This window comes from Heterodontus francisci, chromosome 10 (genome assembly GCF_036365525.1).
Source record: "Heterodontus francisci isolate sHetFra1 chromosome 10, sHetFra1.hap1, whole genome shotgun sequence".
NCBI lineage: Eukaryota > Metazoa > Chordata > Chondrichthyes > Heterodontiformes > Heterodontidae > Heterodontus > Heterodontus francisci.
In genome coordinates, this window is record NC_090380.1 from 37,466,467 (window position 1) to 37,479,174 (window position 12,708).

Here is a 12,708-nt window from a genome sequence, read left to right on the forward strand (position 1 = left end):
TCAAGATGGGATCAGTAATGTGGACTGTTTATTTAAGGATGGTTCTGCATGCACAGACAGGTACTCACTTAAGACTGCCCCCAACCCAGAAGTCACATAGTGTGTTACATCACAGCTCTTACACTGCTGGCCTGATAACATAGCCACACCTCTTAAAGGTGTACACACAACAGCCATAAAATCTGTTCCATAGCCACTAACTCCATACCTCTCCCTGGCAATTGTTTGACGTTAAACCATTCTGCTCGCAACCTTGGTGTCATATTTGACCCCAGTTGAGCTTCCGATCACATATCTGCACCATTACTAAGACCGCCTATTTCCACCTCCGTAACATTGTTCGACCCCACCCATGCCTCAGCTCATTTGCTGCTGAAACCCTCATCCGTGCCTTTGTTACCTCTAGACTTGACTTTTCCGGCACATTCCTGGCTGGTCTCCCATATTCTACCCTCTGTAAACTTGAGGTCATCCAAGACTCTGTTATTCGTGTGCTTACTAGCGACAAGTCCTACTAACCCATCGCCCCTGTGCTCGCTGATCTACATTGGCTCCCGGTTCAGCAATGCCTCGATTTTAAAATTCTCATCATTGTTCTCAAATCCCTCCCTGGCATCACCCCACCCTATCTGTGTAATCTCCTCCAGCCCCATAACCCTTTGAAATATCTTTGCTTCTCTACAGTCTCTTGAGCATCTGCGATTTTAATTGCTCCACTGTTGGCCAAGGCCTTCAGCTCTGTAATTCCCTCCCTAAACCTTTTCACCTGGCTACCTCTCTATCCTCCTTAAAACTTACTTCTTTGACCAAGCTTTTGATCAACTGTCCTAATATCTCCTTATGCAGCTGTGTGTCAAATTTTGCTTTATAACACTACTGTGATGTGCCTTGGTACATTTTACTATGTTAAAGTCTCTATATAAATGCAGGTTGTTGAAGTGACTGTGAAAATGATTCTGTTTGTCGGAACAAGAAGCCTCATGGTGCTATATATCAGGAGAAACATAAGCTAAGGTTAATAAAAACAGAAAATGTTGGAAATGCTCAGCAGGTAGGCAGCATCTGTGGCGAGAGAAACAGAATTAACATTTCAGGTCGATGACCTTTCATCAGAACTGGGAAAAGTTAGAAATGTAACAGGTTTCAAGCAAGTGAAAGGAGGGAGGGTGGGAAGAGGAAGAGCGAAGGTCTGTGATAGGGTGGAGGGCAGGAGAGATTAAATCACAAAAGGTTTCATGGTGCAAGGCCAAAGGGAGTGCTAATGGGACAAGTGAAGAAACAAAAGATGTGTCTGGATGAGGTATGAATGACTGAACGAGGGACAGCTGCCATCCGAAAGCAAAAAAAAGCAAATAAGTCAGAGATGGAGACAGTTGCTAAGGAAGGTGGCTGTGAAAGTGAGTTTTGGTAGATACCTGATCAAAAACGAGAAGGGAATTCGAAAGCAATGAAGGTGAACAAGGTAAAAGTGACAAACAGAAATCACAAAACAAAAAAAAGAGAGAAGAGTAGAACTTCTTCAAGGTGGATATTCCTGGAAGAGAAGTGGCAGAGACTTAAACACTAATACAACAGCAAAATACTGGGGATGCTGGAAATCTGAAATAAGACAGAAAATGCTGGAAATACTCGGCAAGTCAGGCAGCATCTGCCGGACCTGCTGAGTATTTCCATCATTTTCCATTTTTATTCCAGATTTCCAGTATTTGCAGCATTTTACTTTTTTAAACTAAGGTTCATAAGCCTATCCAGACTCACACAGAAGATACACAGAATACAAGTTTAATTTTCAAATTACTGTATTATGAAGGTGATGATACTGTAGTTATATTGTATCACTGACAGTTAATCCAAAGCTTATGTAAGATATTTAGCTACATTCAGTTCATTTAAACTAACTTGGTGATTTCATGGAAAGATGACTACAATAATAGGCACTTTTGCACTTTCTGTTGCACCTTTAACAGATATAACACCTTTTCCTGTTCCATCGTTTGAACATTCCTTCCACATGAGGCGGCAGTTTACATATACTTACACATACTTCCTCCAAACTAATTTACTGTATATGGTACTCATGGTACATCTCCATTGGGGAGACCAATTGAACACCTACACTTCGCCCTTTGGAACTCCAGCTCATTCTCTGCTTCAGTGATGTGACAAATTTTCTTTGGTCATTTGACCTCCCTTTGGCATATTAATGGATTCTGGGGAAATTGAGGTATGGCTGAATTTCTTGGAAATATTGATCTGGATCCTGGTGTTACCCCCTGATCTTTGTGAGTTGTACCGTGGGAGTTTTGATATTAGAACAAACAGAAAATAACTTTAGGTGAATTAACAGGAACTATGTGTCCTACCAGCACAGTGTTGGCTCATTACACTGAAGAAATCAATGTCAAAAGAGGTTAATACAAATGGGGAAAACTAAAGTTGTCTAAAGTTAAAACTGTTGGGGCACAGCCTAGTGCATCGGAGAAGCCACAAGTAGGAGTGCACATCTCGACCTGGTATTACAAAAAATGGAGGTTGCAGCATTCTTGGGAGGAGGGGTGGGACAGTGATTACAAAATGATTAAGTTCGACATGATATGGGCATCAGAAAAAAAAAGATACATCTGGATACTTAACTTTGTAATGGGCTAATTTCAAAGAAATTAGTAAACAACTTCAGCAAATTGATTGGGTAGGCAATGCAGCAGCACTTCAGTTAGAGAACAACTGGAATACCTTTAAAGGTATAATGTTGAGCGTACAGGATAAGAAAATAACTCAAAAGTAGCAAGCTCTTGTAAACCACTAGGGGATGCCAGATATCTGAAAAGTCAGTCAGCAAAACTTAATCCATCTGTCTTCCAATTTCTGCAATTGTTAATAATAGTGATTGCACTGTTTTCCTTAGCTGACATGAACTTGTTGGACTAAAAGGTTTCATTCTGGGCCATAAATGACTCTGTGACTCTAAGTGAGGACAGGGGAAATCCAGGAGTATTTCATTATTTGGCACTGTGTCGATATTTGCAGGAAGTTCCTGGAAGAATGTCAGCATTTGCAATATATCCCCAAGTGTCTGTCAGTATTTGCAGGAAGTCCCTGGAAGTGTGTCAGGATTTGCAGGGGATCCCAAGAGTGTGTCAATATTTGCAATATATCTGCAAGAGTGTGTCAGTATTCTCCCAGAATGTGTCAGTATTTGCAGCATATCCCCAGAAGTGTCTCAGTATTTGTAGGGGTCTGCTGAAATGTGTCAGTATGTGTAGCAGGTACCCAAAAGGAAAACTTAAAAACCGCTGACCCATAGCACCATTTTGGAGAAATGTCTACCTTGTAATCATACCGTGTAGTAGAGTTTGCATACGCAATTTGTTTTATGTATATATGTGTACTTATATATTATTTTAATTTCCCTCCAGTTTGTCTTTCTGACCTACGTGTTGGGAATAGCGTGGCTGGGAGTTTTTGGCTTTTCTGCTGTCCCAGTCTTTATTTATTACACCGTGTGGTCGACTTGTCAGACTATCAACTCCCCACCAGCGAACCTGACAACAGTGATTGAAGAGATTTGTGTGGACGTCCGACAGTATGGTAATGTAACATCTGATTTGTCATTCACCATCATCGGTTAGGAGCGTCAACAGCATATAATTCGATTGGGGAAATTAAAGTGGCATTACATAATGATGGAGTATCTGCTTGCTAACCAAAGCCCAAATTCGTAGAACTATACAGCAAAGTGCATTTATATTGGCATTAGCTTGTAAAATTCCCACTGAATCTAAAATGACTGGGATTGCCCCTTCTGCATGACAATCGGTGTGTCAGTGAAGTACGTTAACTCCAGTGTAACAGACATCGACAACACAATGACTCAATTCAATGCATGTTGTAGTGCTCCTTGTTACGTTATTCAGTAATTAAAAAAAACAAAGACCAGAGCTATATAAATGCAATATTTTCATTCTACACTGCAACTCTCAATCATCCAAATAACTTCCAGGTCAGAGGAAACGGTCTGGCAAATCTTGGACTTACTGCTAATACAAAGTTTCAATTCAATATTGATGATGCACACATCATGATTTCATGGGTTATGGCTTGCACCAGTGCTGCATTTCGACCCATCAGCCTTAATCTGATCCCTTGGATTGTTCGACCGTGCATCAGTTGGTCATTATAAAGAGCCCAATTTTCTGATTCTGATAAAAATTATCCTGTGCTGGGCCAAATCCTAGACGCATTGTACAGAGGAAGGAGGGGGTCAGATGGGGCCAAGTTTTCTGACATAGGTTCTGCCTCCTATTTTGACCAGGCTGTAGGGGAGTAGGAGGTAAATATGTAGGTGAACACCTTAGGAATAGGGACCATGATAAATTTAAGATGCAAGTAGAAAGGGACAAAAACTATGGCAGCAGATTGGAATATGGAGATTTTAGAAAATAAGGAGTGAGCTTGCTGAGGTGGGTGGAAAGAGAAATTGGCACAGGACTGTAGATCAACCATGTGCTTTTATAAAAGGATGTTGCAAAGATGCAGCGTAAATACATACCATTAAAAAAGGAGACTTTCAAGATTCAGAATGTTGAGGATAAAGAGCGATAAGAAATAAATTAAAATTAGAACATATGGGTCCTATAGGTATAAAAATAAGAGAGAATATGAGAAAATAAGAAAAGACGTTAAAGGGATAAGAAAAGCAAGGAAAGTATGAGGAGAGAACCTAAAAAAATTAAAAGGAAATATATTCTACAACTATACCAATAAACATTTATTAAATGTGAGGTGAAACCTCTGAGAGGAGATGATACTGAGTTAGTAGAGGATAAGTGGAAACAGGCAGCTTTATTTAACAAGTACCTCATTTCACTGCAAAAGAGTGGATATCAGGGAGGACTTAAATCCTGAATTGGTCAAAAGCGAGGTGAGAAATATTATAATCAATGATCAATGGTAATATTAGAGAAGTTAGTTAGGCTAAAGGAGGAAAAAGTGTTTGGACCTGATGGAATACATCCAAAGATCTTGACAGCAATCAGAAAATGGCACAAGCCCTAGAAATGATACTTTCTATTGATAGTGGATATGCGCCAAACTGGAGAGCAGCCAATGTAGTAGCCATTCATAAAAAGGTAGACAGAGCTAACCCGTATAGTTACTCACCAGTTAGCTTACCATTTTGGAATCTTTAATCAAAAATGAAATTATTAAATGTTTAGACGAAGATAAACCAACACAGATTTCAGAAAGGAAGATTGTGCTTAATAAAACAGGTAAGAGTTCTTTGAAGAGGTGACAAATATGGTGGATAGCATAAATACAATGGATGTGCTGCAAATGGACTTTCAGAACGCTTTTGATTAAGTACCACACAAGGGACTATTAAAGAAGATTAAAGGGTCTGGAATTGGGGGCAGGTAGAAAATTGGATTTAAACACTGGTCAGAAGGGAGGAACAAGAAAGCAGGAGTTGGAAGTGGGTAGCAGTGTCACATAGCATTCTTTTGTGGGACCACTTCTATTCAGTAAGTACATGAATGATTTGGATATAGAGCTGGAAGAGTGTTGTCCACATTTGCACTCAATATTAAAATAGGAGGCATATTAACTATTCCACCACAATCTGTAACCTCATGGCCCTGCATATCCCTCATTCTACCATTACGATGGTTCAATGAGGTCTGTAGAAAAAAGAGCATGCCAGGGCAGCACCAGGCACATCTAATAATGAAGGGCCAGCCTGCTGAAGCTACAACACTGGATTATATGCATACTAAACCGCAGAAGCAGCATGCTATGGACAAAGCTAAGTGATCCCACAACAAACAGATCAGATCAAAGCTATGCAGTCCTGTCATGTCAGTCATGAATGGTGGTGGACAATTAAACAACTAACAGGAGGAGGAGGCTACATGAACATCCTCAATGATGACAGACCCTAGTAGCATGTGTATGCAAAAGATAGGCTTAAGTAGTTGCAACCATCTTCAGCCAGAAGTGCTGAGTGGATTATCCATCTTGGCCTCTTCCTAAGGTCCCCATCATCACAGGTGCCAGCCTTCTGTCAATTTGATTCAATCCACATGAAAACAAGAAACAGTTGAGCACAATGGACATAAGAACATGAAAGATAGAGGCTGCAGCAGGCCATTTGGCTCTCCGAGCCTGTTCTGCCATTCAACAGGATCATGAATGATCTTCTATCTCAACTTCCACTTTCCTGCATTATCCTCATCTCCCTTACTACCCAAAAGTCTATTGACCTCTGTCTTAAATATACTCAATGACTGAGCATCCACAGCTCTCTGGGATAGAGAATTCCAAAGATTCACAACCTTTTGAGTGAAGAATATTCTCATCTCAGTCCTAAATGGACGATCCCTTATTCTGAGACTGCAATCTCGTGTTCTAGATTCCCCAGCCACCTTGTCCAGCCCCTTAAGGATTTTATTTGTTTCAATGAGATCACCTCTCATTATTCTAAATTCTAGGGAATATAGACTTAGTCTACTCAATCTCTCTTCATAGGACAATCCCCCATCCCAGGAACCAGTCTAGTGAACCTTCGTTGCACTCCCTCGGGCAAATTTGTCCTTCCTTAGCTAAGGAGACCAAAACTGCACCCAGTACTCTAGGTGTAGACTCTTAAAATGCCCTGTATAATCGTCATAAGATTTCTTTACCGTTATACTCCAATCCCTTTGATACAAAAGATAACATACCATTTTCCTTCCTAATTGCTTCCTATAGCTGCATATTAACTTCCTGTGATTCATGTGAAAGGACACCCAGGTTCCTCTGAATATAAACATTTCCCAGTCTTTCACCATTCAAAAATATTCTTCTTTCCTATTTTTCCTACCACACTTGCCACATTGTATTCCATCTGCCATGTTCTTGCCCACTCACCCAACCTATCTAATTTCCTCTTCAGCCTCTTTGCGTCTTCCTCACTGCTTACTTTCCCATCCAACTTTGTATCATCAGCAAACTTGGATAGGTTACACTCAGTTCCCTCATCTAAGTCATCAATATAGATTGTAACAAGCTGAGGCCCAAGTACTGATCCTTGCGGTATCCCGCTGGTTATAGTCTGCCAACCTGAAAATGTCCCATTTATTTCTACTCTTTGTTTTCTGTCCATTAACCAATTCTCAATCCGTGCTAATATATTACCCTCATTCCCATGAGTTCTAATTTTGTGTAGCCACTTCGATGGCACTTTATTGAATGCTTTTTAGAAACTGGAACACTACATCCCCTGGTTTCCCCTTATCCATCCTACTAGTTACATTTATCAAACATGATTTCCCTTTCATAACTCCATGTTAACTCTGCTTAGTCATATTTCTAAGTGCCCTGTTACCATGTCCCTAATAATAGTTTCAAGCATTTTGCCTACAATTGATGTTAGGCTAACTGGCCTATAGTTCCCCATTTTCTTTCTTCCTCCTTTCTTAAATAGCTGTGTTATGTTTTCAACCTTCCAATCCCTGGGAACTGTTCTAGAATCTAAGGAATTCTGGAAGATCAGAACCAATGCTCCACTATCTCTGCAGCTACTTTCTTTTAAAAGCCTAGGATGCAGGCCCTCAGGTTCAGCGGATTTGTCACCACTTAATCCCATTAATTTCTCCAGTACTGTTTATAATGCTGATTTCTTTAAGTTCCTCATTCTAGCTAGACCTTTGATTGTCCATTATAACCAGAATTATTTTGTGCCTTCGACCATGGAGACAGATAGAAAGTATTTGTACGTTTCACTGGATACAGCAAAGGCAATATCCTGAATGTAGTACTGAAGACTTGTGCTCCAGAACTAGCCATGCACTTGGCCAAGTTGTTCCATACAGCTACAACACTGGCATCTACTCAACAATGTGGAAAATTGCCCAAGTACGTCCTGTCCACAAAAAGCAGGACAAATCCAATCTGGCCAATTACCATTCCAGCAGTCTACTCTCAATCGTCAGCAAAGTGACAGAAGGCTGCCAGGCCCTCTAGACACATGCTCAGAAGACATTCGGAGTGGATAGCCATGGAGGGTCAATGCCAGGAATCAAGCTGAGAAGATCAGGATGCAGTGCTACAAGAAATTCGACAACCTCACATGAGTGGTCAAGGTCAGTGAATGTACCTTCAAATGCCACATCCTACCAACTAGTCCCACACACTGCTCAATGCACCATACCCTCATTACTCACCTATTAACAATCTCTATTAATCACAACTCATACTGAACATTCATGGCTTCACATCACCCTCTCACAGTTAGCACTGCTGCGAGCCTCAACACCCACATTTCACAGCTTGCACACACTGCCAGCTATTCAACCATGACAGGAACATCACCCAAACACATTGCACCACACTCACTGACACACTTTCCTCTCTCTTGTAGGACAAAGTGGCGCTTAACCAAGGCAGCAGGAATTAACCAAAGTGGGAGAAACATGCCAGAATGTTCTAACACCTATGAAGGAGATGGTGCTGGCCATTTTTGGGACGTCTGTTGCTGAGGCCGTGGCCAGCAAAAGGGCTGAATCCATTGAAGATGATGGTACCCTCATATCTAATCCTTCTCACATCCCACCTCCCTCTTGTCTGATTTACAAGTTGCAGATGGTGTAAACATGCACTTCTTACGTTCCCCCCTCCTGTAAAGTTTCCTTATCCATGTGCCATTCTGCTTTCAGATAGCCAAGAACTTTTTTTCCAGTTCTGACAAAGGGTCATCAATTGAAACGTAAATTCTGTTTCTCCATCCACAGATGCTGCAAGACCTGCTGAGTAATTCCAGTATTTTCTGTTTTTACCCCAAGAAGTGCAACCTGCCGTGTCATTGGAGGAACAGCAAGAAGACAAGGATGATGAAGATCAATCAATTTCTCACTTGCAGCTACCAGCTCTGATACTGACTTAGAGGAAAGCATATTAGGTGGGACCTATGTGTGGTGAGACACCGGAAATGAATGGCCTGCAGCCAGGGCAGGGAGCAAGGATGGTGCAGGTCCCAGCTTTGTCGGAGGGCGAGATTATTGCAGAGAAATCAGATGAGTTCTTTAATGGAGCAGCTTACAGAAGAACGTTGATGGATATGCACAATGAAATACTTGGCCCATTGGGAAGCCTGTCAAAAAGCCTGTGGTCAATGTTAGGGCGCATGGAGGAGTCTGGCACCATCTTGGCACAGTCTTTGCACAGAGATTGGAGCCCTTCCTTTCCAGCATGGAAGCAAGGCCAACTCCATCAGTGTTTGAGTGCTGCAGTGGAAGCTCAGGCTGAAGTCGTGCAAGGTCAGACTGCTGCCATCGTAGCCGTGGGGGTGTGCCAGTGGCTTGATGAAGCATGAACCTATTTTCCTCTTTCAAGAAGACAGCATTCATCCTCCCACCCCTTCCACTTCACCAGTGCCTTTGCTGTTGCCAGTCAGCCAGCCAGCCCAGATTGAGTTTGGAATGTTTATTTTGTGCTGGCTTTTATTTTTGCATTGTGACCAGGTGGCCAAACTGATGCGCAATAACAGAGGGAAGGTAAGGTAGGGAATGTTGGTGAATAGGGATTGGGATTGGGGTTGTGGTTAATCGTATCGCACTGCGATGAGATCTTCACAGGAATCTCATCCAGCAAGACTAGGTTGCCTCCTCTCCTCCTCCTGATGCTCCTGTTGTCCAGCTGCTCACCGTATGCCTTATGGCAATGACTGTGCCCTCATGATGGCGGGTTGTACAGCATGCAGCAGACGAATCTCGAGACCCGCTCTGCCAAATTCTGCATGGCTCCACCAGAATGGTCAAGACAGTGAAAACATTGTTTCAGCATGCCAATGGTCTGCTCTATCACATTTCATGTGGCAGCATGGCTTTCATTGTATGTACGCTGTGCACTTGTGTGTGGGTTGTGCACCAGAGTCATCAGCCATATGGTCAGTGGATAGCCCTTGGTCACCCAGTAGCCACCCTTTGATTTGCCATCGGGGCTCAAATGCTGATGGTATAGTGCACTGCTGCAGAATAAAGGCATCATAACTGCTGCCAGGATACAGGGCACTGACCTACATGATTTTCTGTCAATGGTCACACATCAGTTGGACGCTGAGGGAGTGGAATTCCTTTCCGTTGCAGTATAGGGCAGAGGTGACGTGCGGCACCCACAAACCACTGGGAATCCTGCAGTCCTTGTGAAGCTGTCTGCTCGCACCTGCCTGCTCCTGTCCGGCAAGAGATAATGAAACGTATTTAGCAGTCAATGACTAGAGAGCCTCAGTGTCCTCCCTACACAACAGCGGATGGCAAACTGTGAGATGTTGCAAATAGCTCCAGCTGGGAAGGAGGCAGATACCTAACAGTTCATTGCCATGGTCACCTTTACAGGCAGTGTGGTCCTTGCTCTGCTCTGCAGTTGTAGTTTTCACTGAGCCAGGTGGCAGCCTTCAGGGAGGACATCCTTACTGAAGTGCAGACATTGCACATATTATTCTTTGCTGAGGTTCAGGTAGGATATGGCCTCCTGGTGAGAGGCCTTCTCTCCCTTCTCCCTCTTGCAGCAGCTTGTCCTGCACCGTGTACCCTCTGCTCATTCTCCAAGTCATGCTGTATTCCTGCAAAGGAATGCTTACTAATGCTCCCATGTCTGGGAGCAGCTGGTTTGTGCGGATGCCTTGAAGTCAACAAAAAGTCTTTCAGCACTTGTCACACCACTCCCTGTAGACTTTGGCAACTTGAAACAAATATACAAAGCATCGAACACTTGTAGAAGCAACAGCCAGAAGAAATCAACCAGCCAGCTAAGCTGTAAGTAGTTGATGATCCTTTAAATAGCGCTGGTGGGGGTCCTTCCTGCTGCTGAATGTATATTCAGCTGTGCAAGGTTAGGCGAGGGAGATAGCTGGAGTGTTGAGCTCCGAATGGCAGCACTGGTTGCACACTGATTGACTTTATGATCATCCTGCTGCACAGACATCCAGTGACTGTTTACTGCACATATGCACGTGTGCGCTAACACCCTCACCAATATGCCGTTCAGTGCAACTCGTCCCAAAAGTGTACACACGTGCCTTGGACGTCATTTTGGAGGCTTAAGGGCACTCGTAGCACCCAAAAAACAGGCACAAACAATTCCAATTTTGTACTGATCACTCCTAAACAGCTTCTTCCAAGCTAAACTAATTCTTCCCCTGAATGTTTCACATAATATGCATTATATCAATGAAGAGTGCAGGAGGGCATGCCAGGAGCAGCACCAGGCATACCTAAAAATGAGGTGTCAACCTGGTGAAGCGACAACACAGGACTACATGCATGCCAAACAGTGGAAGCAGCATGTGATAGACAAAGCTAAGCAATCCCACAACCAATGGATCAGGTCAAAGCTCTGCAGTCCTGCTACATCCAGTCATGAATGGTGGTGGACAATTTAACAACTAACAGGAGGAGGAGATTCCACAAATATCCCCATCCTCAATGATGGGGGAACCCAGCACATCAGTGCAAAAGAAAAGGCTGAAGCATTCGTGACCATCTTCAGGCAGAAGTGCTGAGTGGATGATCCATCTCAGCCTTCTCCTTAGGTCCCCAGCTCACAGATACCAGTCTTCAGCCAATCCGATTCACTCCATGTGATATCAAGAAATGGCTGAAGGCACTGGATACTGCAAAGGTTATGGGCCCTGACAACATACCAGCAATAGTACTGAAGACCTGTGCTGCAGAACTAGCCGCGCCCCTAGCCAAGCTGTTCCAGTTCAGCTACAACATTGGCATCTGCCCGGCAATGTGGAAAATTGCCCAGGTATATCCTATCTACAAAAAGCAGGACTAATCCAATCCAGCCAATTACCACCCCATCAGTCTACTCTCGATCATCAGGAAAGTGATGGAAGGTGTCATCGACTGTGCTATCAAGCGCTACTTAAACAGCAATAACCTGCTCACCGATGCTCAGTTTGAGTTCTGCCAGGGCCACTCAGCTCCTGACCTCATTACAGCCTTCGTCCAAACATGGACAAAAGAGCTGAAGTCAAGAGGTGAGGTAAGAATGACTGCCCCTGATATCAAGGCAGCATTTGACCGAGTATGAAATTAAGGAGCCCTTGCAAAACTGAAGTCAATGGGAATCAAGGGGAAAACTCTCCGCTGGTTGGAATCATACCTAGCACAGAGGAAGATGGTTGTGGTTGTTGGAGGTCAATCATCTCAGCTCCTGGACACTACTGCAGTAATTCCTCAGGGTAGTGTCCTAGGCCATCTTCAGCCGCTTCATCAATAACCTTCCCTCCATCATAAGTTTAAAAGTGGGGATGTTCACTGATGATTGTACGATGTTCAGTACCATTCGCAACTCCTCAGATACTGAAGCAGCCCATGTCCATATGCAGCAAGGACCTGGGCAACATTCAGGCTTAGGCTAATAAGTGACAAGTAACATTCGTGCCACACAAGTGCCAGGCAATGACCATCTCCAACAAGAAAGAATCTAACCATCTCCCCTTGAAATTCAATCGCATTACTATTGCTGAATCCCCCACCATCAACATCCTGGGGGTTACCATTGACCAGAAACTGAACTGGAGTAGCCACATAAATACTGTGGCTACAAGAGCAGGTGAGATGCTGGGAATTCTGTGGTAAGTAACCCACCTCCTGACTCCCCAAAGCCTGTCCACCATCTACAAGGCACAAGTCAGGAGTGTGATGGAATACTCTCCACTTG

At 43.3% G+C, this 12,708-nt stretch overlaps 1 protein-coding gene across 2 annotated transcripts in view; it reads left to right on the forward strand.

Annotated features, from left to right (window-relative positions):
* LOC137374401 (proteolipid protein DM gamma) overlaps nucleotides 1–12,708 on the forward strand; it is a 247,224-nt gene that overhangs the window by 214,370 nt on the left and 20,146 nt on the right. For both annotated transcript variants that reach the window (XM_068040454.1, XM_068040455.1), the window contains exon 5: nucleotides 3,417–3,588. In XM_068040454.1, coding sequence (XP_067896555.1) covers nucleotides 3,417–3,588 — 172 coding nt within the window. The remainder of the gene's footprint in view (nucleotides 1–3,416; nucleotides 3,589–12,708) is intronic.